At 59.3% G+C, this 26,472-nt stretch overlaps 1 protein-coding gene across 1 annotated transcript in view; it reads right to left on the bottom strand.

Moving 5' to 3' along the window:
* The window catches only part of SLC2A1 (solute carrier family 2 member 1), a 28,937-nt gene extending 2,667 nt beyond the window's left edge, over window positions 1-26,270 (bottom strand). The window contains exons 1-6 of the mRNA XM_055138967.1: window positions 26,073-26,270; window positions 11,321-11,416; window positions 1,084-1,244; window positions 708-948; window positions 423-585; window positions 142-329 (exon numbers count right to left, since the gene is read on the bottom strand). Coding sequence (XP_054994942.1) covers window positions 142-329; window positions 423-585; window positions 708-948; window positions 1,084-1,244; window positions 11,321-11,416; window positions 26,073-26,090 — 867 coding nt within the window. The 5' untranslated portion in view covers window positions 26,091-26,270. The remainder of the gene's footprint in view (window positions 1-141; window positions 330-422; window positions 586-707; window positions 949-1,083; window positions 1,245-11,320; window positions 11,417-26,072) is intronic.
* Between the last annotated feature and the right edge of the window lie 202 nt (window positions 26,271-26,472).

The raw sequence follows: 26,472 nt of genomic DNA, 5'->3' as shown, positions 1-26,472 counted from the left end.
CTTCCCGGGCTTCTGTCCCCGGGCGTGCGGGCAGGTTCCTCCCCTGGCAGGGATGAGCTTCAAGTTGGGGACCAGAGCATGCTCTTTACCCAAGGGCTCTGTGGCGGGGGGCTGGGGGAGGGGTGAGGAGGGAGCACGTACCGCGTTGATACCGGACAGCTGCTGGGACAGCTGCAGCACCATGGCGATGAGGATGGGCTGGCGGTAGGCGGCCGAGCGGAACAGCTCCAGGATGGTGACCTTCTTCTCCCGCATCATCTGCCGACTCTCCTCCTTCATCTCCTGCAGGTCCTGGGTGACGTCCGCTGTCCCGCGCAGCTTCTTCAGCACTGGCAGGGGCGAGCGGGGTGGGGGGGTGGCTCAGAGGGCGGGAGGAAGCCCGGGGCAGCGGGGAGGAGGAGGAGGGCAGGGCCCGAGCGTACCGCTCTTGGCGCGGTTCTCCTCGTTGCGGTTGATGAGCAGGAAGCGGGGGCTCTCGGGGCAGAAGGGCAGCAGGATGCACTGCAGCAGGGCCGGGATGAAGATGATGCTGAGCAGCAGCGGCCACAGCTCCTCGTTGCCCATTATGGAGTCCAGCCCGAACACCTGCCGAGGGCAGAGGGCAGGGGTGAGTGACCACCAGGCCCCCGAGTGTCTGGTCGGGAAGGAGACGGGCCTGCAGGGGCTCGTCTGACGGGCTGCGTCCTGCTCCCTGCCCCGCCACTCACCTGAGCGATGAGGATGCCGACGACAATGCCCAGCTGGTGCAGGGTGCCCAGGGCCCCCCGCAGGGCCGTGGGGGACACTTCCCCCACGTACATGGGCACGAAGCCCGTCGTGAGGCCACAGTACACGCCGATAATGAAGCGGCCCAGGATCAGCATCTCAAAGGACTTGCCCAGTTTGGAGAAGCCCATAAGCACCGCAGACACGAAGGCCAGCAAGTTCATCATCAGCATGGAGTTTCGTCTGGGGGAGGGAGTCAGAGGTCAGGCAGGCCTCAGGGATGGCTCCCTGGGGCTGGGTCCAAGGTCCTGACCAGCCCGGGTGGGAAGAGGCCCCCCCACACCACTCGAGACATAGTCACACCCCGCTTCTGCTCACCGGCCAAAGCGGTTGACAAAGAGACCCACAGAGAAGGAGCCGATCATGCCGCCGACAGAAAAGATGGCCACGGAGAGTGACCAGAGTGTGGTGAGCGTGGTGGGGGAGATGCTCTCCTCATAGCGGTGGATCCACGTCTGGTTGTAGAACTCCTCGATCACCTGTGTGGGGAGAAGCCATGGGTGGGGATGCGCGGGCAGACCCCAACCCCAGGCTGGTTGGCAGAGGGGCATGGGCCGACCCCCACCCATCCTGCAGCCTGTGTGCTGGGGGAGAAAGGGCCGGGCTCCTCTCCCACCCCGACACATGGCTCCGGATGCCTCGCAGGGCCTGTCAGGGCGGCTGGTGGTCGGGGGGGACAGGGAGAGCGGACAGGTCCTGAGAAGGCCCCTTCCCTTCTCCCGGCCCCCTGCTCCTGCCAGCACCAACACCCCATGTCCACACCAGGGAGGAAATGCAGCTGGACAGGCTCCCTGACTGCACTTGGGGCCTGGGGCGGGGGGACTGGACCCACGGGGACTCACAGAGCTACTTCCTGTCCCCCAGGCCCTGCGCCTGGTGGAGGTCCCAAGACTTCCTCCCTTTTCCCAGGGGCCCAGCAGGGAGGCGCAGGGAGGGGAGGACAAGGAAGTAGTTCCAGGAACTGGAAACACCTGTCGGAGCAGGGCCAGCCCACTAGCCCTGCCTCCCTGCAGGCCAGCCTGGCCGCCTCCCAGGTATGTGGAAGGTGGGCAGCTCCGGCTGTGCGGCTGTGCGTGAGGGCGCTCACCCTGCGCACCTGTAAGCAGCACACACGCACCTCAAATGCTAACAGAGCAAGCCTCTCGATCCTCACAGCCCAGATTCAACTCCAAGGGTACCCGGCACCTCCCTGCAGGCCTGCGGGGGGGCCCTCCCAGGGAGCTAAGAAAGAAGGCCGTGGGTCCCCCAAGGGGAAGCTGAGGCGCTGCATCCCCAAGAATGCCCAGTGGGCTGAGAAGTTTCGCACCACAGCTGCACTAGGTCCCTGGCCTCTGGTCACACTTTTCCCCACCCTGCTGCAATCTGACCCTGATCTGGAGACCCTGGCACCCCAGAGGGTTGCCCCAAGGGTTTAGGATGGAGATAGGGGGAGGCAGCCAGAATGTTCCCAAGGGGCGGCTGCTATCACTTTCAGATGTGACTCCAGTACAAATACCTTGACGGCCCCCCCTGCAGCACTGCAGCCGCACGGGGTGCAGGAGCGCATGAGGCCCTCGCAAAGGCCTCTCCTGGCGTCTGGTCCCATCGCAGAGACCCTCCCCACCACAATCCGGGGGCTGAAGTGGGGGCACAGTGGACCAAACCTGCACCCCCCAATGCAAAGTGCAGCAGGCCCCTGCCTGCCGGGGTGCAGCCAGCCTCTGCTCCGGCCCCCGCAGGTAGCCCACCAGAAGCCCCGAGAGCCAGTTCGCAGCTGTCCTGGGAAGGCTGTCCCCCCCACCCCCCCGGAGGGCAGGGGCCCGAGCAGGGCCCAGGGTGGCTCCAGGAGCTGCGCTGTTATTGGGGGAGTAGCCAGTGAAGAGCGGGCCTCAGGCACGCCCCCTGGCAGCCACACTCCAGCCAGGGGCGGGGAGAAGGCCGGGCTGACCTGAACAAAACACAGAGTGCTTGTGTTCTTCAAGGGATGAGCGCGAGCCGGAGGAGGCTGGGCTGGGGACAGTGATGCTCCATTTATCAGGCTGCGAGAACGGGCTGTCCTGGGTGAGGGACTCTGCTGCCCGTGTTGGTGCTCCCCCGCCCCTCACTCCTGCGCCCGGGTATACTTCCTCATCCCTCACTCCTGCACCTAGGGTGGGGTGCTCCCCCGTCCCTCACTCTAGCCCAGAGTCAACAGACTCATCTGGGATGCGCCCCACGGATGGTCCTGGCTGGCTTTGAAAGATCCTCGCCCCCTCATTTCCAGGGTGTCCCTTTATCTGACGCCCGGGGTTGAGGCCCCGTGGCACCCTTTCCAGCAGGTGGGCTCTGGCTGAGTGGTGCGCACAGAGGGCGGAGCAAGTCCGTGTGCCGCCAGAGCTGGCCGCCCAGGGGAGCTCAGTTGTGGAGCCTAACTATTCAGGGTGGGGGTGTGTGTTTGTTGCTCTCTTTGAGGAGGTCCAAGCAGCTAAGTGATCTGCCCCCACCCCACCCCCCATAGCGGGTGGCAACTCCCGTCAGAGGAACCAACCCTCCTCCAGAGTGAGCCCCTGGGCTCCAGGTCCCTCTGGCCCTCAGACCATGTCTGAGAGGTGATCGTCCCCTTCGCTGAGCCCCAGGAGCATGTCCCCCTCCCCGGCCCTACCCACTCCCCGTGAAGCTGTGCTGAGGGGCTCCTGCCTCCCGGGGGCCCGGGAAATGTCTGGAAGCAGCTTTGTGCCTCTTACCCAGCCCTGACACAGGAGTGGGGGGCAGCGTCCTCTCCCCATAACCCAGGGGGCTTCAAAGCTGGCCCTCAGCCCAGACCCACTCTCACAGGGGCAAGTTCGAGGGTGACCCCCTTCACCCTCCACCCACAGTGGCCGGGCGCCCTGGGGAGAGACGGGCCTGCTGGCTCCTGGCCTAAGGAACACCCCCAGAGCAAGCTGGTTCCCTGCGAGGCCAAACAGTGCTGAGGAGACTAAAAGTGTCAGTGGGTCTCACCCTCTTCCCACCAGCCAGCTCCCCATTGGCTTCAGGCAAGCCCGGCCCCCCACCAGGGCGAGTGGGTTTGGCCTCACCATCTGTCCTCCCTACCCACACAGCACCTGTTCTGGGGCTTACCTGGACCTGCTTCCCTACTCCTTCCGCTCCCCCCGCCCCCAGCCCCTCGTGCGGGAGTCACAGCTGAAATGCTCCCAAACAAGCTCTGCGTGCAGGGGGCTGGGCGGGAGGGCCCTGGTCTGGGGACAGGGAGTAAGACAGCCGCTGGGCACCCCTGCACCGGCGTGGGGAAGCAGCCGTCTTTCCTCTCTTGCCACCTCCTGACTGGCTGCTTTCCAGCAGAAAGCCCTCCACTTCTGGGGCGGGGCCACTCGCACCCTGGGGAATCCCCACCCTCCCCCTACTGAGAGCTGTGGGTGACTGACGTGACTGCCGTGACTGGGGTCTGGCTGTCTACAGAGGAAGTGGGCATGGCCTTTGTCTGGGCAGCGGCCTAGCCCTTGGAGTGAGGGGGTTGCCTGCTGATGAGTGGGGGACAGGGCTCCCTGGCCGTGAGCGGCTGGGAGACAAAGCTGGGCCCAGGGGGCTTTCAGTGGCAGGAGGGCTCTGCAGGCAGCAGGGCCCACAGACCAGCGGCGAGGCAGGGTGAGCACCTCTGGGGGAGATGCTCACCATGCGGGCAGTGAGTCCCATCAGCAGGGAACATGCTGGACACAGGACTGGGCAAGACTTTAGGTAAAAGCCTCGGTGGAAAATGCCAGGAACAACCACACTTTGTTTCTGCTGCTTCACTTTCTCCCCACTGCCCCAGGCCTTTAAAAACATGAAATCGACTCCCTTAGCTCATGAGCCACGTAGAAGGCCCCAGAAACAGGCTCGAGCGAGGGCTCTGCTTTTAGGGGCGGAGTCTGTTTTTTTTTTGGGGGGGGGACACACCTGGTGATACACAGGGGTTACTCCTGGCTCTGCACTCAGGAGTTACTCCTGGCGGTGCTCAGGGGACCATATGGGATGCTGGGATTCGAACCCGGGTCAGCTGCGTGCAAGGCAAATGCCCTAAGGGCTGTGCTATCGTAGGGGCGGAGTCTGGAAAAGGCTGTGTGGATCAAGCCTGCATGGGTGTCAACATACATTACACACAGAAACCACACACTTAAAGTGACCCCCACACTCAGTCACGAGGCCCATCAGGCGGATGAACCCTGGTTTAAAAAGCTCGGGTAGGGCCCAGAGCGACAGTGGGGAGGGCAGGGTGCTGGACAGCACACGGCCAGCCGAGGTTGGATCCCCAGCGTCCTGTTAGTCTCCTGAGCCCACCAGGAGTGATGCCTGAGTGCAGAGCCAGGACTAAGAGCTAAGCACCACTAGGGGTGGCCCAAAAACCTAAAGGTGGGCAGGGGGAAGCTTTGTAGCACATGCCCCCCCTCTCTCCTACAGTTAAGCCTGGAGATTCATCAGGAAGAGGAAGGAGCCTCCCCCGCACACACACACTGACTCTCTGCTCAGCCTCAGCCTCAGTCCGAGGCTCCACGTTGGGGTGGGGGTTGTGGTGTCCTGCGTGGCCCTGGGGGAAGAGGCCCAGGCAACAAATGGAGACAGAGGCTGGGTCCCGAGCCAGAGCAGAGGACAGACCAGCCAGAAAGCACCCCCTCTCTCGGCTGATCTTCCCTGCTCCCAGACTCGGAGCCCCTCAGTACCCCTGGAATCTTGAGGACAAAGGGTCTCCTTCAACCACAAGGCTCGTAACCCCCTGCTGTCTGAGCACCCCATCCCTTTACCCCGTGTAGGTACAGGCCCCCGTATCGGGGTTCTCGAGACGCGTCTCTGCCCAGCAGTTTTCAGGGGGAAGGTTTGGACCCCCTCATTCAGACCCTGGTGAGTAGGGGCATCTAGTAAGCAGGGGCTGGGGACGCCGCACATCCTACAAGGCAGAGGGCAGTCCCCCCCCCCCCCGCCGTGCCCCCAAAGGTAGATGGTGTTGAGCAATCCAGGCTTTCGGTGTGAGCACCTTCTCCTGCCAGCTCCCTGCTCCCACTGGGCCCTGTGCGCATCCTCCTGGGGTCCGCCGGACTCCTCTGTGTCCCTGGTGTCCGAGCCAGGAACCAGGGAACAGCAGCAGCAGCTGGCTGCAGAGCCGTGGCTGTGGCAGGGTGTCGCGGGGAGGAGGTTGTGCAACCTCGTGTGGGAAACTGTTGAGACGCCTGGACATGACTGAGCTTGAATCAGCTGGGCAGAACGGAGCGGCCTGGCAGGGGGCGGAGGTGTGGAAAGAGGGTTCCTGGGCCATGTGACTGCCGTGTAACTGCCATTCCTTCCACAATGGCCAGAGACACAGACTAGAGCCAAGGAAGGTCCCCTGCCACGGAAGGACTGTGTACCCTGCGTTTATTTCTTAAGCCTCTCTGGCCCCCGTTTCCTTTTTGGTCACACAAGGCTTACTTATTCCTGGCTCTGTGCTCTGGGATCCCTCCTCAAGGGACCACTTGTTGTGTCGGGAATCGAACCCAGACTGGCCGCATACGAGGCAAGCGCCTTACCCGCTGTCCCATCTCCTCGTTGACCTAAGGGCCTTTTCTAAGAACTGGATGCACTCCTATCTCTGAGACCAAGGCTGGCGCCTAGGAATCCAGCTGTCGGCTGTGAAGGTCTGCATGAGTGAAGACGGGCCGAGGGGGGAAGCGCAGAGCACAGAAGCTGCCCAGAGGCCCAGACGACCCAGTCCGAGACAGGTCCGGTCCCCGCTTCTCGGCACCGCCCCCCACCCCGGGGTTGTCCCGGACAGTTCTCACGGGCAGACGTGCCTCCTCTCCAAGCCCAGCTTCCCATTTGTCACACAGGAAGGCCTGGGGACACTCGGGCCCCTCCACCAGCCCACACCCCCTGATTCCCGGACATGCCCCACGCTGGCCCTGGGCCAGGCACTCAGGGCTCCCACATGGCCTTGCGTCAGCTCTGCTGGCAGCTCTGCGGAGGGCAGCGCCTGCTGGCTCAGGACGCCTCGGCCGGGGGGTCGAGACGCCCTAGTTCATGTCTGTGCTCTCGGGGGTGGCACCAGCCTCCTCCAGCCTGGGGAGAGGGGGCCTGACCCGGAACGGAGCCAGGAGGCTGTCGTCAGCGATGACACCACCGGCGCACTGTGGGAAGGGCAAGGGCGTGGGGACCGGCCCCTCGCGCTCCTAGGTGAGCTCACTTTCCTCGAGTAGCTCCTCCCGCCTGTGGGGTTATAATTTATGGGGTGGTGCTTTGTAAACATTAAAGATAATAATATGAGATTAATTAACCACTTCCAGGAGGAAGCCCTTTGGGGCCCGTTTCATGGAAGCGGCTAGCAATTAAAAGCTTTGCCTTTTTGTTTTGTTTTTGGGGATGCCCAGAGTCTCCTGTTGCTGGTGGTACTCGCAGGACCATGCAGTGTTCCTGAGGCCAAGTGCAGGGGGCGCAGGCCCTCCCGCCATCTCCCCAGCACCCGTAGGTCCTATGGCAGAGGAGCAGCCAGACAAGCTCGGCGCAGCTTCCTGGCCGTGCGCCTCCGCTATGCAGGCGGGTGCCAGGCACGGCAGCTGGCGCTGCTGCAGCTTGGGCCGCTCCAAGGCAGCAGCATCTTTGCACAAGCTGTGCCCCGGCCCCTCCTCCAGGGGTGGGGGCGTCCCTGTCAAGGCCCCACAGAGCCCTGGCTCCAGCTCCCAGCTGGCCCGGCCCCGCCCACCACCCCTCTCTGCTTCCACAGCCCCTCGGTTAATTACGCTCCAGCTTTGCCAGCGGGTGCCCCCGCCCCAGCCCTCTGGGCTTCAGGGCAGACAGGGCCTGGCTCAGAGCTCACAGTCTGAGGCTCCTGCTGTGTCCACGGCTGTGTCCCTGCTACAGGGCCCGGCAGAATTCTGTGCAGGCTGCAGCAGTGCCTTGGGGGCCTCGGGGCCTGTAGCTGGGCTATGCCCAGCCCTGTGAGTGCTTACTCTGGGTACCCCTCTCCCTGGGGTCCACTGCTCTGGGCTAGGAAACCATGCATGGCTGGGAGGGGAGTGTCTGTGATGAAAGCCCGCATGAGAGCAATGCCCCCTAAAAGCTCTACTGAGTCTTGGCCCAAGTCGTCCCCCAATCATGCCCACTCTGAGCCTTCACTTCATCCTGAGGCAGGGTGAAAAGGGGAGCTGAAGGGGCTTCTTCTGGCCAGAGGCCCGCACTGCTCCCGCTGGGCTGTGCACAAGCTCGGCACCGCCTTTCAGCAGTTGTCACCTCTCGCCTATTTCTGCCTAGACAGGGAGCCCCAGGACTGTAGCGCCTCACCCCCGGATGAGTCCATAACTACAGCTGGAAGCAGCTCCGACCCTCCGGCCCGACCAGAAGCAAGCACCTGTGGCAATGCCACCCCACCCGAGAGCCACTCAGGCTGGAGCTCTGTATACAGGAGACCTGGGCTCAAGCCTCAGTACTCTAGGTCTCCTGAGCACTGGGCGGAAGGGAATCAAGCTCAAGTATCTGTTGTCCTCCTGGCCCCCATCTGATACCACTGGGTGTGGCCCAAAATCCAAAAAAGGGAAGGAAAAAGACCCCACCCCAGTTCGCCACACAAACCTACCAGGCCCCCTCCCCCCCTCCAGGCCAAAAGGGCTGCACTGCCTCTCCATTTCCCCCTCTGCGGCCCCCGGGTGCTCGCACCCTGCTCCTGCTGGTGTGAAGTGCTGGTCTCCTGGCTTGGGGGCACTCTCCTCCACCCAGGTCCCACTCGTCAGTGAGGAAGTTCTCTGGGGCTTGTCCCAGATCTCTTCTGGGTTTCCCTGGCCGCTGGGCCACCAGTGACCACTCTTCTTCTCTAACTGACCTCCTCCACACCACCCACCCACACACACCCACCCACACAAAACAAATCCCAATGTCCAAGTGCTTCCGGTGCACACCCAGCTGAGTCACCAAACCTCAGTTCCTGCACGTGCCATGGGCCCGGCACACCTTCTGCAGGCCCCACCCGAACATCTGAGTTGGCATCTGGAAGTCCTTATTTTCTATTCTATTTTATCCTTTGGGTTTTGAGGTCACACCCAGAAGTGCTAAGGGCGTACTCCTGGTTCTGTGCCCAGGGATTATTCCTGGTGGTACTCAGGAGAGCTGGGGATGGCTGTGTGCAAGGCAAGTGCCTCGATCCCTGTATTACCTCTCGGTCCCCGGAAGCACTTCTGAAACCCTACTCCATGCTGGTCCTCACACGGCACCAGTGACCAAATCCTGCTCAGTTTCTTCATTTTGTTTTTGAGTCAAACCCGGTGATGCACAGGGGTTACTCAAGGCTCTGCACTCAGGAATCACTCCTGGCAGTGCTCAGGGGACCATATGGGATACTGGGGATCGAACCCAGGTGCGCAAGGCGCAAGGCGCGCGCCCTACCTGCTGTACTATGGCTCCCGCCCCTCATTTTCTTTTTGTTTGGTGACAGCTCATGGCTCCTATTCTCAGGTCCCTCCCACAATGCCACACTTGCACCATTTTCTCAAAAATGCAAATTCGAGGGGCTGGAGCGATAGCACAGCGGGTGTTTGCCTTGCATGTGGCCAACACGGGTTTGATTCCCAGCATCCCATATGGTCCCCTGAGCACCGCCAGGAGTGATTCCTGAGTGCAGAGCCAGGAGTAACCCCTGTGCATCGCCAGGTGTGACCCAAAAAGAAAAAAAAAAAAAAAGCAAATTTGATCTTGTTGTCCTCTGGGTCCTCTGCTGTGCGTCCCTGTGGTCTTCCTGCTCAAGCCCACACTGCCGCATGTATGTGCCCACACACTAGTGCCTGCAAACCCGCTGTGTGCCAGGGGCTGGACCTTCCTCCAGTGAGGGGGAACTCCCGCGCTCTCGCTCTCTCCACAGCCATGTGGACTGTCCTTCTGAAACGCTGCCCCCACCCACCAGCACAGCTTGGCAAGGGCTGCTCAGAGCACTTAGCAAAAGCAGGACTTGGGGCCCTTCCAGGCACAGGCCCACAGTGGCCGTTTCATACGGACGGGGAAGAATCCCGTCATCTCCACGGCTGTGGCTCATCGTCACTGAGCAGGCCAAACCTTCCTGTTGACCTGCTCCCTGGCTTCAGGCGTGGCCCTCACAGCCACCTCCTGCTTACCTGGAAGCGGCCCAGCGCCGACTCCTGACACTGGCCAGCACTCCAGCTCTCCCCAACCAGCCCCTGCTCTTTCGGAGCCCATCACACCCACTTTCTGGTCTCACCGGTCTGCAAGACGCTTATGGGCTGGCCACTCAGCCTGCACACCCAGGAAGGGACAGGTTCTTTTTTTTTTTTTTTTTTTTTAGTGATTTTTTTAAAAATTTATTTTGTAATTAGTCAGTGAGGGTACAGTTACAGATTCACATATTTTCGTGCTTGTTTTTCCCTCATGCAGTGTTCGGGAGCCCATCCCTCCACCAGTGTCCATTCTCCACCACCAATGAACCCAGTATCCCTACTATCCCCCCAATCCCATTCCCCCCCACCCCACCCCGCCTCTGTGGCAGGGCATTCCAATTTGTTCTCTCTCCTTTTGGGTGTTGTGGTTTGCAATAAGGGTGTTGAGTGGCCATTGTGTTCAGTCTCTAGTCTACTTTCATCGCGCATCTCCCTTCCTGCATGGGATCTGCAATCACATTTTACTTGGTGTTCCCTTCTGTATCTGGGATGACTTTCCCCCAGCGTGTGAGGCCAGCTTCCAAGCTATGGAGCCAACCTCCTGGTGTTATATACTACCATTCTTGGGAGTTAGTCTCCTACTCTGTTGTTCTATATTCCACAGATGAGTGCAATCTTTCTGAGGGACAGGTTCTTAACGGAAAAGGTGGCTGACCGGGGAAGACAGCCTGGGGTGGTGCAAACAGAGGAGACTGGCCTCTGCCTGTCACTCCTGGGTGACCCTGAGCCCAGAGGTCATCCCATCGGCCAGGGGAGGAAGAAATGGCGAGCTAGGCTCAACCTCTTCAACGGAGGCCAAAAGCTGGTACAGGCAGGGACAGTTTTCCACTGCCTGTCCCTATTCCTGTCCCTCCCCTTCCATTCTCCTTCCACTCCTCTCATCTCCCCTCCTCTCCTTCAGGCAGGCTGGGCTGCAGGTGGAGGCATGGTCCCTCCCAGTCCTGATGCTCAGGTGAACAAGTGAGGACAGAGCTGTGTGGAGGCGGGGAGCGGGAAGCAGGCTCTGGGGGGAGGCTGCGCGGGGAGGGAAGTTGGGGACGGAGGCCTGAGTGCAGCTCCGCCCTGGCCTGGTGACAAGGGGCTGCCTGTGACCACGCATCCCACCTGTAGGACAGGCATGCAGCCGCTGCCAGCGAAAGAACCATGAAAGCCCAGCGCCACTCCACCCACAAACTGCTCTGATTCTCACCCATCTGTGTGGGGTGGGCTGGAGGCTGGCAGAGACGACTGATAACCACCCTGGGGTGCTGGCACTCCTCCCGCCCACTTCTGCAGCCCCTAGATACCAAAGTCAAAAGTCTTCAACCTATTCAGGGCCCCCAGAATGCCAGGGGGGTTGGGGGCACAGCTGGGGAGGTGATACCAATGACCCAACACCCCAGAGAAAGGATGCGTGTGTGCGGGTGTAGACCCGCCAGGGAAGGAAGAGCACTCACCTTCTGGGGGGCATTGATGACCCCGGTGTTGTAGCCAAACTGCAGGGAGCCAAGCACGGCCCCTCCCACGGCCAGCAAGAGGCGGCCCGTCAGCTTCTGCAGAGAGAAGACACAGCGCGGTTACAGGCCCGTCTGCGCACAGGTTACTACCGGACACGGCTGGCTGGCTCAGATTTCTTGCATGACTCCTGGCACCACACCAGTCATTCTCCCAGGAAACTTGGCGACTCCCTGACCTCAGAGCCCGGACCAGCCCCATGGATTTCTAACCTGGGGCAGCCAGATTCACTCCCGGGAAGATGGGTGTTGTTGGGGGAGGGGGTCTCATCCTGCTGCCGGGTGTTAGCTAGAAGGGCTGGGCCATGCATTCTCAGGGGTCTTGTGCCCGTGCGTGGGAGGGCCCTGTCTGGGGAATTGGGAGATCCAGGAACCCAGTCCCCTGGGGAGGGGGTGGTGCATGAAGCTAGGGGACAAGCAACCTAAGTGGGAGCTGGCGCCCTAGGTCCTTTGAGATCCAGCTCAGTGGTTTAAGATTCCAGCCCGCCTGCCCCCTTGCTCTGTGAGTTTGAGTGGACAAAGGCTGTCATCTTCCATGCTCCTTCTCGGACCCTCTATAGGTAGGTCTCTAAAAAGGATCAGTTACATCTGGCAGCACCACAGCACATGTCCCCCACCCTCCCTTGGCCCCGCCCCGTCTATAGGGCCCCAAAAGGGGAGCTTCCGCTTTCCCAGCAGTCTGCAGAGAGCTGGGCTGTAGCCCCAGCACCCACCCCAGACCACATGCCTCCTGAAGTTAACTGCACATGCAACATACCAGGCCAAAATGTGCTTTGGAAAAGTCCCTGGCATAAGGCAAGAGTCTCGGGCCAACAACTTTCCAATGGGTCAAGTGGGGGTAGAGACGGGAGGCAGGGGACCCTGGAAGCCAAGGGCTCAAAGGCAGCATGCAGGCAGGGAAGGGGCAGCAAGGCCCCTCGAGGGAGTGGGAAAGGACTCCTCTGGCTTTGAAAGTGGAGAAGGGGGGCACGTGACAGGAGGCAAGTCCCTCCCAGGCTGTGACAGAATGGAAGTGGGGTCGCCAGAGAAATGGCAGGTTCTCCACCTGCAGCACAGCCAGCTGTGATGGAAGGAGGGACACACAGACACTGTGCCAGGCTGCAGACGGGGCAGCTATCTGTCACTCATGCTTGCCATCGGTCTGTTTCCCACACAACCCACGTGCGCGCGCGCGTGTGTGTGTGTGTGTGCGTGCACGTGCACATAGAGAGCAAACCCGGGGGGTTCTACGTGAGGATCACGAGCTCTCCCTGGCAGTGAGCTACATCCCCCAGGCTCATCAGAGTTCTAGGTCTTCTCCTTCAGCAGACGGAAGTGGCGTGCATTAGGGCAGCAGCCCTCTGATAGGCCGCTTGGGGCCTGCGTGGTCTAGCCCTGGACATCTGTGCTAGATGCTAGATTTTCTTCAAGGGGAAACTACCAACGTCGGGGCTCAGCCAAACCCTCTCCACAGCCTCAGACCGAGTGGGCGGTGAGCACCTGGAAGACCAGCTCTGATGGGCCCCCGCCAAGTCCTGGGCAACTGTGGGCAGGATTAAGTAAGAAGGTGTCACAAGGTACTAACCAGTGACGCAGGAGGGCTGAACCCACCAAACAAGGAGGGCACTGTTAGATGAGTCTCCTAGCAGCTCAGGCATCCACTCCACAGTGCTGTCCAGAATGCAAGCCTCTGACTTGGTGAGATGCAGTACTGCTGCCCTAGACCTAAGGAGGTGGCTCTTGGGCCAGAGCCATCCACAAGTTGGTGCTCGTGCCTTGCATGATACAGTCCTGTCCCGTTCTTCCTGCCACCACTACACTCCATCAGAAGTGACCCCAGAGCCTGGAACCTGAAGTCAGTCCTGCACACCACTGGGTGTGCCCCTCGGCAAAAAAAAAAAAAAAAAAAAGTAAAGAAAGAAAAGGGAGCCAGAAAGATAGTACAGCGGGTAGGGCGTTTGCCCGGCATACAGCTGACCTGGGTTCGATTCCCGGCATCCCATATGATCCCCTGAGCACTGCCAGGAGTAATTCCTGAATGCATGAGTCAGGAGTAACCCCTGAGCATCACTGGGTGTGACCCAAAAAAGCTAAAAGAAAAATAAAAAGAAAAGAAAAGGCTCTTTATGTCACGATTTGGAAAATCCTCTGAGTTATATAAAGTAAAAAGCTCACTTGGGCCAGGGAGGTGGCTCCAAGGCAAGAGCGTGTACTTGGCGTGTTGGAGCCCTGACAGGCCCCCGCACACCAGGACTGACTCCCCCCGCCTACCTCACTGGCTTGCCCCAAGCCAAGGCCAACCAACCAAAGCAAGCTTTACAGTGGGGTGTGGTGTGCGTGACCCTGTGCTCGGGCGAAGACACGCGCATCAGCTTCCACAAAGGCACCAGGAAACATTCGTCTGTTGGAGGATAGTGGGAGAAGACGTGTGCCAGAGGGGAAGAGACAGACTGCTCTGCACATTTGGGAATTTTCTATGATGTATCACATATTGGAAATAAAAAGTGTTCTACAACCGGAAGTCACGCCCTCGACCCCCCTCGGCGCCATCTTGCCACAATCAACAGAGAAGCGGCAGGCATTCTGGTGAACAACAAGGCCCGGAAAATGCTCCGGACCCGAATTGGGGCCAACAACACTGGGGAGCCAGAAGGAGGAGGTGCCGCCAGCACACCTTCTCCAGATGGAGCCCTGGCGACACTGAGCAGCAACTAACACGGCTCCGGGATTCGGGACTGAGACACATCCGAGCCGCGCGACCGCGCGACCTTTTCTAAAACCTGAAAACATACAATCTTTTAATGGAAAACTAATTATCAAATGCTTCCTTAGCAGGGTTATCTTGTTTGGGGATATAACTCCCACAACAATAGTGAGTTTTGTGTTGAAATATGGAACGTAATCAAGGTGAAGAGAAAATGAAGTGAAATTCATCAGTTATACAGTTGGGGTGGGGGGCGGGGGGTATACCGGGGATTTTGGTGGTGGAATATGAGCACTGGTGAAGGGATGGTGTTTGAATACGGTATAACTGAGACATAAACCTGAGAACTCTGTAACTTTCCACATGGTGATAAAATAAAAAAATAAATAAACAAAAAAAAATAATAAAATAGAAAAAAAATGTTGAATGTAATCAACTATTGTGAACAACTTTATGAAAATAAAATTTAAAAATAATAAAAAAAAAGTGTTCTACAAGCCTCTGGTTTCTGATTACGTCGACCAAAGCAATGTAAATAAGATGAAAAATAATCCAGCTAATCCGCGGGTCTGGTGACCATCCTGCGGATGGCACCGGAATGACTGGGCTCTGGGCGAGGCAGCAGCACGGTTACGGGCTGTTCCCATCGGCCTGTGAGGTGCCAGGAGTCCGTCACCAGTGGGGCCTCTGCCGGCAGCTGCTGGATTTTGCGTTGGCTTTAGAGAGTCTGCTTACCACACCTGGGCTAGAGCTACAATCTCCAGCCAGGTGGCTGCATTAGGACCTGGGCCTGGACCATACAAGTCCTAACATCTTGAAAGAGCCTCTGGCCCAGTGTTACAGCAAGTAGGGTGCTGGCCTTGCATGCGGTTCACCCAGGTTTGATCCCTGGCACCACATGTGATTCCCCTTGGTTGCCACCCTACAACCAGGAGTGACCCCTGAGCACAGTGGGTGTGATCTAAAAACAACACACACACAAAAATGGGTGCTGTGGGGACTCTAAAGAAAGAACTCGAGGCTGGAGCGACAGCACAGCGGTTAGGGCGTTTGCCTTGCACGTGGCTGACCTGGGTTCAATTCCCAGCATCTCATATGGTCCCCTGAGCACCGCCAGGAGTAATTCCTGAGTGCAGAGTGACCCCTGTGCAACACCAAGTGTGACCCAAAAAGCAAAAAAAAAAAAAAGAACTGGGTTCGGCAAGAGCCTTGGGACCAGCGTTATCCATCTGGCCCTGGAGGTCACTGTGGAGCTGGGCGGGAGGACAGGCGGGGAACTCACCAGGTATGGAAACAGTGGCAAAAATGCATTCCAGGGACAGAGATGGCTCAGGGGGCCGGGCGCCTGCCTGGCATGCTCAGGGTCACGGTTCCATCCCTGGCACATGCCCCCCCTGGTGCTGACAGGTATGGCTCTGGCAGCTGCCAGCTTTGCTGGGGAGGCCCCAAACAAGCAAAATCGGCGCATACCAGGTAGAGAGAGGAGCACCAGAGATGGCCAGATGCAATGGAGGTGTGCTGTGGAGGGGACGGCAAATGCAGGGGCAGGGGCCAGGGGAGCCTGGAGCCCGGACTCTTGATAGGCAGAGAACACTGAGACTCGCTCAGGCTCACCCCCTGCCCTCCTGCACCCCTCCTGCAGCTCGGTCGTGGTAGAATCAGAGTGCTTCTGCCCTTCACCTTTGAGCTGGAGAACAGGGTGGGCGGTGATGCCTCTGGGCCTGATTTCCTCACTCAGCAGTGGGGACAAGAGTCCTCCCCACAGGGCTGGGGCGGCAGGGGTCCTGTATCCACCCCTGCCCTGGAGCCTGATGGGCTTCATTTGCTGAACCAGGGCAGGATGGTAAGCCCCCCGCAACCAAGGCATCATCTGCCCCCACTAGTTCCTTGACTGCAAGTGTCCTTGGCAAGGAGGTTTGTTCATTCAACCTGTGTTCATTTCTGGGCCAAACTGGGGGGACCTTTTGTGCCCTTCAAGAGGGACACAAAACCCGAAGCTTGTAGCTTCTGGGGGAAACCTATCCTCAGACCCAAGTGGATGGGAGTTGGGCCCTGGCACGCAGCCTGTGACCATCCCTGGGATGGGGCTACCTTCTAGAATACCCCATGCTCGGCTAACCCTTTGCCCTTAGTGGACTCTCCTCTCAGTTCTGCTCCTGCTCTAAGCATCTGGGGATGGCCGGCTGCTGCTCACGGCTCCCATCCCAGGATGGGGAAACTCCTTAAGAAGGGGCCCTTAGGGGGCTGGGGAGATGGCTCAAAGGGCTGGAGTTAGACATGCCGAGGCCCTAGATTTCATTTCCCAGCATTGCATGGTCCCCTGAACCCTGCTGGAGTGGCCCGATGGGGCCCCCGAGAAGGGGACCCGGACTGTGTTGGTCTCTGCAGCCAGGACAGGGCAGAGGGCACTGGTGAAGACGTCCGTGCAGCAGCACTGAGAAGGGGAGATGAGACCCTGTGCATGTCACCCTTGCCCCCCAAGCCCACAGGGCTGCCTAGACCCCGGGGTGCAGCAGCACTGAGCCCCAACTCTCCCAGGGGTGCACAGAACTCTCGGTTCTGCAAACTCCCTGTCTCAGGGCCCTACACAGCAGGACTCGAGCCCTCACTGCTCACTATCCCTGTCCTGTGTCCCGGAGTTCTGGGGGTCTGGAGCTCTCCCTTCTGCCAAGAGAGCATGGCTGCGGGCTCAGGGGTAGGCTCTGGGGCTTCTTCTCCCACAACCGGCTGCCCACCACGCTGCATTCTCAGCGCCGAGGTGCAAGGCCTCTCCTCGGGGCAGTGCTTACCCTCTCACCTTCCACCTCCCACAATTCTGTGTGGTGCCCAGGGTGATGCACTGCGTCATCACGGGACATGGAGCTTGTTCCTATTTCCAAGGAGGAAAGGGAATGGGTGGGCAGGGACCTACCCTAGATGCTTCCTGGGGCGTGGTTTGGTTTGAGGACCACACCTGGCTGTGCTCAGGGCTCAGCGCTCAGGGATCACTTCTGCCAGGCCCTGAGGGTCGTATGGTGTGCCAGGTCAGCCCTGTGCAGGGCAAGTGACCTACCCGCTGTGCCACTGCTCCAGCCCAGATCCTATTTTTTTGGGGAGGGCAGCCAGTCATACCTGGCAGTACACAGGGGTGGCTCCCAGCGGTGCATGGGGTCCCAGGTGGTGCCAGGGATGGCTCAGGAAGCAGAAGCTCAGCCTGTTGACCCCCTCTCTGGCCTGGCAGCTCCTTCTCACATTTATCTTGGGTTATTTTTTCCCCCAGATGTCATGTCTACTATACATTGAGAAGGAAACCTCCTATACTACAACGTTGCTGTGACCCCTCCATGTGATGGGGGGGGGGTGTCTCGGATCAGAGCTACGGAGCCAGAAAAGCCAGAGCTGGGGCTTGAGTTCTTTGGGTCCCGAGACTGGCACTGTGCCCAACCTCTTCTGGCTTGCCAGGCCTTTGCCAAAAGAGTGACTGGGCTCCCCTCCGGTGCTGACCTTCAGGTGACCTCAAGCCTTTATTCCTCTCCAAAGGATTTTCTTTGAGCTTTCTAATGCTATCAGAACTTCTGCATGGCTGAGCCTTCCCGCGCCCCATGGTGACCCCGGAGGCAGAAGCCATCATCAATCTCTCTCTCAGGGATGGAGGAGGGAGACGCTGCATTTATCAGCACCCTCAGTACCAGGGAGGTGCCGGGCTGGGCTGCGTGCCAGGGGCTGCAGACACATCCTGATTTAACCACCAGGCTCTGGGGGAGAAGCTCCCACTGCACAGATGAGGAAACTGCCTCAGAGACGGAAAAGTGCCCCACCAGAAAGACCCGGGCTTTCCCGAAGCTTCCACTGGGGGGTGGGGGTGAGGGCAGGGGTCTCTGGTGCAGGAATTCTTCACCCTGTCAGCTCATTCCATGCCTCCCCCCACTGTTTCCGGGTGCTGGTCCCGGAAGGAAACAAGGTTTCTACCTGGTGCTGTCTATGGAGGTCAAATTCCAATCCTGCAACTCTCTGGGGACTGCTGGGCCGGTGCCAGCGCAGACCCAGCTCAAGTCAGAAATCGTCTGGCCTCCAAAACAGAATCTTTCGGATGGATTTTGCTCTAAGCCAAGATTGGCAAATCCTGGTCTGCGGGCCAAAATCCTGCCTGCCAGCCAAGAATAGGGTGTACAGATCTAAGTGACTGGGGGGGTCGAGGGGGGGTGTATTTTTTGATACATGAAAGTCTATTAAAAAGTTGTTGTTCTAGTGTGAAAAGTAAATGTCAGGAGCCGTTAATGAAGCTGTATGAAGAGACAAACCTGGCCTATTGTTTACTGTAGCCGTGGCCCATTGTTTACATATTGTTTGTGGCAACTTCTGGGCTGTGTAGGCAGAGATGCCCCATTGGACCAGGATTTTGTATACAACTCTAAGATATTTACTTACCATTTGACCCTTTAAAATAAAGTCCAGGGCCAGAGAGGTAGTCTGGGGTAGGGCGTTTGCAGACTCAAGTGTGATCCCACACGCATACTGGCCCCCAAGCACTGCCGCGAGTGACCCCCTGAGCACGGAGCCAGGAGTAAGCCCTGACGACCACCAGGGCACAAACACTGCACCCACCCTCCCAAAAGTCTGTTGATATCCACTCTAGTCTAGTTCTCATCTCCAGGTCAAAGCAGCTTCACGGGCTGAATGCTGATCACATACATGCCTTGCCATGGGAGGCCCTGCTTTGGTCACAGCACACAGGGGGCTGCCAGGTGTGATCCCCACCCACTGGGGGGGAAGAAAAAAAAAGGAAAAAAATTCCAATTTTTGCAAACTCCAACTATAGACTATGCAGGATTTTAAAAGCCATCCAGGCAAAAACAAATGAACTTCCCTTAATAAGCCAAAGTTGTGTGTCCAAAAAGGAGGCACTGAATGCAAAATAGCTGGCTCCCAGACTGTATGTGGCTCTTGCGTGGCTCCTGGGTCGGAATCTAGGGCATCTGGAGAAGCCAACGCCCCCAAGGAGATACCCAGGGGGGTGGCTGAGAGAGATGGGCCCCAAGGCGACCAGGATAAAGTTACTTTGATGAGAATATGCGAAGGGCCCCATCACCCAGAGCAGCAGATTAGGACTCAGCTCCTCCCCTGAGTGACCTTGGAGAGAACTTTGTTCCCTCTCGCCCGTGATAGTACGGTGGGTGACAGGCTTGCACACAGCTGACCCTGTTTCGATTGCTGGCACCATATATGGTCCGTGAGACCCACCAGGAGCGATCCCTGAGCACACAGCTAGGAGGAAGCCCTGAGCACTGCCAGGCCCCCAAACTAGACCAAAAAAGACTTAAAAACTCCTACTAAAGGGGCTGGAGTGATAGCATAGCGGGTAGGGCGTTTGCCTTGCATGCGGCCAACCCGGGTTCAAATCCCAGCATCCCATATGGTCCCCTGAGCATTGCCAGGAGTAACCCCTGTGCATCGCCAGGTGTGACCCAAAAAAACCAAAAAAAAAAAAAAAAACAAAAAAAACAAAAAAACAACCTCCTACTAAAGAAAGATAATGCCTGCATGCACATTCATGACACTGGTGTGGTCAGTGGGGACTCAGTAACACACTAAACCAAATCCCAGTCTTCAGGGAACTGGGTATTTGAGGTGGGGAAGAGAGACCGAAAAGAAATCATTAATATCAGGGGGTAGGTGGCTGGAAGAAAGGAGGGTGGTGCGATGGCTTCATTGCGGTGGGCAGGGCAACGAGGGAAGAAAACCAGCAGTGACACCACCCATCTGTGGGTACTTGACAGGAGAAGCGCCAGGGAGATCGGCAAGGGAGGGGAAGACAGTGCACCAGCACGATGGCCGCATGTGCCAGAGGAAGAATGCAGTGGAGATGCACGTTGACGGGCTGCCAGGTGACCAGGATGGGCATGCAGGGACACACACCACTCTGTCGCGAGTGATGACATGACATATAAATGACACTTCTGGGCACACACGGATGCCTGTTCAGGCCTGTGAGGTTAAGAGGCCAGACTACTACTACTGGGAGAAGTGACTCCAGCCGCTTCTTGGGAGTTGGCCCATTGCTTCAGCAACTAAAACCCCACAGGGACCAGAGCGACAGGACGGCGGGAAAGGCAATCGCCTTGTATGCCGCTGACCTGGCTTCCATCTCTGGCACCACCTATGGTCCCCCCGAGCCCACAGCACACAGCCAGGAGTAAGCCCTACGCACCCGCCGGGTGTGGCCCCAAACCCACCCACACAGCTGGGCCCAGAGCAGTGGGGGGGCTCCAGTGGTTGAGGCAAGCTCCTACAGGCGGGTGTCAGCCTGAGGTCAAGTGGCAGAGACGTTTCCCAGAAGCCCTTTCCTCCCAGCTCCCAGATGCTGGGCTGGGGGAGCTGAGCTTGGGGCCTGGGGGCAGATGTGTCCTGCAGGGGGGGCTCAGTCCCCCCAAAGGTTCCGTAAGCGGCAGATCTGGCGCACGCTCTCCCCAACTTCAGGGCGCAGGGGCCCTGGCACGGCAGAAACCAGTGCCCCAGTGGGGTGGTACTGCTGAGGCTCTGGAGAGGAAGGACGCTTCCCAATTCTGCAGAAGTGTCACTCCAGGGAACCGCGGCTCCGGCACAGCCGACCCCCATGTCCGAGCAGTGGCTGCCACCTCCCGGGCCTGGTGGCTGGGGGGGGAGAGCCACAGGCTCCATGCCACCCCTCCCACTGAGGGACCTAACAATTGGATTTTTGTGCTGGTGGCCAGGCCCGGGCCTGCCAGCCAGGACACGGCCTCTCTACGCCTGGGAGCCTGCTCGGCTCCACCATCCAGGGGATGCCAGTTCCCGGACTGAGTGGCTTTGTCACCTCTGCCCAGGAGTGAGCTGGGGGAGGGGGGAGGCTGCAGGTCCCCGGCCAGTTCATACACTTCCCCCTTTGTTTCAGGCTGCCCTGGCTCTGCCCGCCTGGGGTGCTGGGGTGCGCCTGGTATGTGTGGGGAGGGTGGGGGGGGGAGAAATTGGGGGGTGGGGGCAGGGATGGATGTCACCCTGGGAACTAGAAAAAGTGCAACTCCGATTGAGGCTGGCACAGCTTGGAGAAAGCAGGGTGCTGAATGGCTCGAGAGGAAGCCAGGATCGCCATGGAGACAGTTACGTGTCCACCCAAAGGGTCTTTCCACTTAGAACCCCACCTCCGACTGGACCGTGGGTCGGGGAGAGGCTCACCACACCCAAAGGAGGTAGCCAACCTCCCCGGGTCTCCCTCCAGGGAAGGAAACCAGGGCTCCCAGGAAAGCCACTTCCCCAAGTCACGGTTTTGTGAGGACACCTTTTGTTTCCATTCACAGAGGGTTTCAGTTGTCAAGCTCTGCAGCGCGCCCAGAGAGAGCCAGCAAAGTCCTGACATCTGGAGATTCTTGCTCATAGGGGTGAGTGGAAGGTGGCACGGAAAACAAAGGCATGGGGGCTGGGGAGCTGCCTCAGGCGGCCCCCGGCCCCCCTTCAGCTGCCCTCGCCTCAGCACTGTTAGATGTGGCTGCACACCCCCCCCCACCTCCCCATCAAAAGAAGGGCTGCCAGGGCCAGAGGGACAGTAAAGGAGCTGAGGCACATGTAGTCAACTCCGGTTTGACCGCTGGCACCCTAAGGTCCCTAGAGCTCTGCCAAAAGTGATCCCTGAGAACAGAGCCAGGAGTAAGCCCTGAGAACTGCTGGGTGTGGCCCAAACCACCCCCTCCCATCAAAAAAAAAAAAAAGCAGGGGTTAAAAAAGTACTTTTGGGGCTGGAGCGATAGCACAGCGGGTAGGGCGTTTGCCTTGCACTCACTCGGCCAACCCGGGTTTGATTCCCAGCACACCATACGGTCCCCTGAGCACCACCAGGAGTAATTCCTGAGTGCAGAGCCAGGAATAACCCCTAAGCATCACAGGGCGTGATCAAAAAGCAAGAAAAAAAGGGAAAAAAAAGTACTTTAAAAAATTTGTTTTGGGCTGGAGGACTGTACAGCGGGTAGGGCGTTTGCCTTGCATACGGCCGACCTGGGTACAATCCCTAGCATCCCATGTGGTCCTCTGAGCACCGCCAGGAGTAACTCCTTAGCATCGCTGGGTGTGACCCAGAAAGCAAAAAAATAAATTAAGAATAAAAAATTTGTTTCGGGGGTACAACCAGTAGGGTTTACTCCTGGATCGACTCAATCCTGGCAGTGCTGGGGGGCCAGGGAGCCATACGTGGTACTGGGGATTGAACCCTGATCAAATACAAGCAAGTATGCTTATTCACTGCACTATCTTCCTTGGTCTGAAAGCACCTTCCTCTTCTTCTTCTTTTTTTTTTTTTTGGCTTTAGAACCACACCCAGCAGTGCTCAGGGTTCACCCCTGGCTCTATAGGGCCCACTCCTATTGGCACCTGGGAGACCATATGGGGTGCCAGGGATAGAATCAGGTTGACCACGTGCAAGGCAAGCACCTTAGCCCCCTCTACTGTGTCTGGCCCCACGTACACCTTTTTCTTTTGCGCTGTAGAACACCTCCATTTCCCTATGAAAAAACCTCCTTTTGGACAAGGCTCCTGCCTTCTGCCCAGTGGCAGGTCCCTTTTTCTGACTTTCCATTCTCCTCTGTCATCCCAGAAAAAGCTTGTGGTCGCTGTGCAGTGGGAGGCTCTGTGGGTGACCTTGGGAAAGTCACTTGGCATTGCCTTATGACTGTCACAGGCACGTATATCTCTTAGGTGCAGAGCAGCCTCCTCTCAGGGCCTGGAATTCTCACCCAGGTGAGCCTCCGCAGGAGGAAAATTGGCCAGCAACGGAAACTTGACAGATTTACCCACCAAGTAACACTCCTGGCCTGGACATCGTGGGGCTCAGGTTACCAGAATCCTAGACTTCTGACCTGAGGAGGCAGGCCACCCTGGCACAATTCACCTAGGGGCCCAGGTAAGTGCGGTGCATCCTGGGAGTCCAAAGAGGTGAAGGGCTATTTTCCGAGTTGTCTGTGGAGGGACAGGCATTTCCCCCTTAATTTTCAAACAGAGAATGAAAATAACACTGTGGAGATGAGACAACTGAGCTAAGCTGGAATCCAAAACCCCGTCCACAGGACTTTCAGAGACCTCTTCCTACCACGGCTAGGTTCGCCCTTGCCTGGGCAGGAGCAAAGTGAGCCCCCAGGGGGGAGGCATGTGACACCATCTGTCAGCTCCCTACTTTTGAAAGGAGCCACACCTGGCAGTGTTCAGATCATATATGGTGATGGGGACAGAAGGAAAATCAACCACATTCAAAGCAAATGCCGGGGCTGGAGTGATAGCACAGCGGGTAGAGCATTTGCCTTGCACATGGGCGACCTGGGTTTGATTCCCAGCATCCCATATGGTCCCCCAAGCACCGCCAGGAGTGATTCCTGAATGCATGAGCCAGGAGTAACCCCTGTGCAATGCCGGGTGTGACCCAAAAAGCCAAAAAAAAAAAAAGCAAATGCATTACTCTGTACCATCTCTTCACTCCCTGGTTTTACTGGGGGGCACACCCAACCATGCACTGGGGTTGCTCCCAATGTAGTGCTGGAGAGGGACAGAGGGGTAGGGGTGGCACATAGGGGCACATGCTCATGTGCCTCTGCCGTTCAGGCCATCTCCTTGGCTCAGCTCCTGCTTCTTTCTACTCAGTTAAACTCAACACCCCCGTGACAGAGGAGCTTGAGAGCACAAGGAAGATGGCCGAGTCAAGCCCTGGTTCCCAGAAGATGAGAGGGACCACACAGCACAAAGAGGTCCAGCATCAGAAACCTGGTCTTATGGCCCTGGGCAAGTGCCCTCACCTTTCAACCTTAGTCTAACATCGGGCGCAGAAAGGCTGGGCCTGCTCCTCAAACCCACAGAAAGAAGGCTTTCTCCCTGAATGTACTCAGGATGACCTGGAGGGCGTAAGCACCCTCACTCCTAAATACCTGTACTTGTAATTTTGCCATTTGAAATTTCTACTGCACATAGGCAGAGAAATCTCCAAATATAACGTGAACATATGAGCACGTGGAAGGCACTCCAAAATTAGCGCTCAGCGGGGCAGACAGTCAAGTCTGGGGGCTGTTTCGTGCAAACACTCGCCCACTAAGCACTCAGAGGGAGTGTGCAAGAGGGCTGCCCGCAGTGAGTGACATCCTCCACCTTCAGCCCCAAATCAAAGCCAGCCCGTGGCGGAAAGGGAAGCTGGCGACTGAAATCTCTTCGTTTGTTTGTTATTTTTGTTTTGGGGCCACACCTGTTGGTGCTCAGGCCTTCCTCCTGTTTTTGTGCTCAGGGTTTACTCCTGGTTCTGCGTTCAGGGATCAAGCCTGGCAGGCTCCGGGAACCATCTGGGGTGCCGGGGATCGAACCTGGGCTGGCCATGTACAACACAAGAGAGCCCTGTGCAAAGGCTCTGGCCCCTGAAATCCTTTCTGACTGGATGGATTCAAATCCCGCTCAGTCCCTCACTGGCTGGAGAACTTCAGACATTTCCCGTCAGCAGCCTGCTGGGAAAGGTCAGGGACTGAGAAGCATTTGGGCCAAGAGCCTGGAAGCCCTAAGTGCCTGCTGATTTCCCCTGCACTTTTCCGTCTCCGCTCCCAATGTTCACTTACCCTCTCGGCAATTAAACACCCAGCTCCTGGGTCAGAGAGATGCCCAACGGACCGAGCACACGCTCTGCATGCAGGAAGCCGGAGTTCCATCCCTGGCACCCCCTGGTCCCCAAGGCTGGGGGCCTCTGGTGCAGGGCCACTCAAGCAACACAGGGTGTGGCCCCCAAAAACAAACAAACAAAAACGCCCAAACTAACCAAAAAGTAACACCCAGCGGGACAGCCCGTTCTTGGCCTTGAGTAAGTGAAGAAACTATCCTCATAATATCACAAAGAACCGAAGCTCAGAGGCGTTGCTGGCTTGCTCCGGCCCAATCGCAACTGGTTTGATTTATATTTTGTTCCATCTCGGCCTAACGGCTCCCCCCAGGATGGTCGGGAAAGGTGCTCACGCTCCGCCAGGTCTCCCCGCGCTAGACCCGGGGTCAGGGCGGGAGCACCAAGTTGTGCGGACGCTACAGGTCCGAGTTATTCCGTTGCCGGCCGGGTGCCTTTAGCCCAGCCGGGACCCAGCTCCATCCCACGAAAGCCCCCGACGGGAAGTGCAGAGTTCCGCCCGGCCCCACGTCAAAAAATGTGGAAATTCACTGCCAAGTGGGGATAATTCAAGAAGAAACAAGGATTCCCCCTACTCAACCCCACCCCCTAAAAAAAGAGGGTCTTGAAAATAACTCTTTGCAGTGGGAAGAGAGGAAAGAAACCATGCCTGGCTCTCAAGGGGGGGGCAGCAGAAACATCTGCCGAAAGGGGCGACTCGGGGAAAACCAAGGACCGCGCCGCAGAACGAGCCCCCCTTGCGGGGGACAGAAGCGCTTCCCGCCCGCGCGGGGGGCTCCCACCGGCGGCGCCTTCCCCGCGCCCCCGGACCCTCGGGCCCCCTCGGAGCACATCTCCCCGGATCTCGGGGCCTGCACCACTCGGAAAGAAGGGCCTCGGGCGCCGGCCCCGCGCGGCCGCTCGTCCCCAGGGTCTCGGGCGGCGGGAGGCGCGCGGGGCGGGGGGCGCGCGGCCGGCCGAGTGGGGGCGGATCCCGCCTCCTCGCGCGCCCGAGCCGGGGCCGGGCTGGGGGCTCGGCCCGCTCAGCCAATGGGCGCCGCGCTCGGGCCCCCTCCCCCGCGCCGGGAGGAGCGCGGCCCGAGTGCGTGAGCGACGTGCGGCCACCCTGCCCCGGGGGCTCGGGGCGCCGGCGGGCCGCGTGGACAGCGCGGCGGCGCCCCCGGAAGGAAGCCGGGCCCCTGGGCGCGGGCGCGGGCGCCGGACCCGCACGCGGCGCGCCCCGCATCCCCGCGAGTGCTGCTGCCGCCCCTCCGCCCCGCCGCCCCGCCGCTCCGCCGCGCCGCGCCGCGCCGGGCCGGGCTGGGCTGGGCTGGGCCGAGCCGGGCCGGGCCGGGCCGGGGGGCGCGCGGCGCGGGGGGCGGCGCGGGGCCCCGCGGGCTGGCGCTCACCTTGCTGCTGGGCTCCATGGCCGCGCGGCGCCGGAGGCTCTGGCTGCGCCGGGTGCGCCGGGTGCGCGGGCGGGCGGGCGGGCGGGCGGCTCCGGTGGCGAGACTCCGCGCTGGCGGCTGGCGACTCCCGCGGGCCCTGCTCTTCGAGTGGCCCCGGAGCCCGCCTGGAGCGTTTTAAGGAGCGGGGCCACGGGCTGGCGGCGGCGGGTGCGTGCGGTAGGTTTTGGGGATGGGCCGAGCCGGGGGGCGGGGCCAGCGGGGGTGCAATTCCGGGGGGCGTGGCCTCCGGGGCCGGGGGCGAGCGCGCCCGCCCCGCTCGCCGCCTCGGGCCGCCGCCGCCGCGCCTGGCGGGCTCCCCGCACCCCGGGGGGCGCGCTGGCCGTGCGGCTGGGCCCGGGGG

Source organism: Sorex araneus, chromosome 5, assembly GCF_027595985.1.
Source record: "Sorex araneus isolate mSorAra2 chromosome 5, mSorAra2.pri, whole genome shotgun sequence".
Taxonomy (NCBI): domain Eukaryota; kingdom Metazoa; phylum Chordata; class Mammalia; order Eulipotyphla; family Soricidae; genus Sorex; species Sorex araneus.
This window is presented reverse-complemented; position numbering and strand designations above follow the sequence as displayed.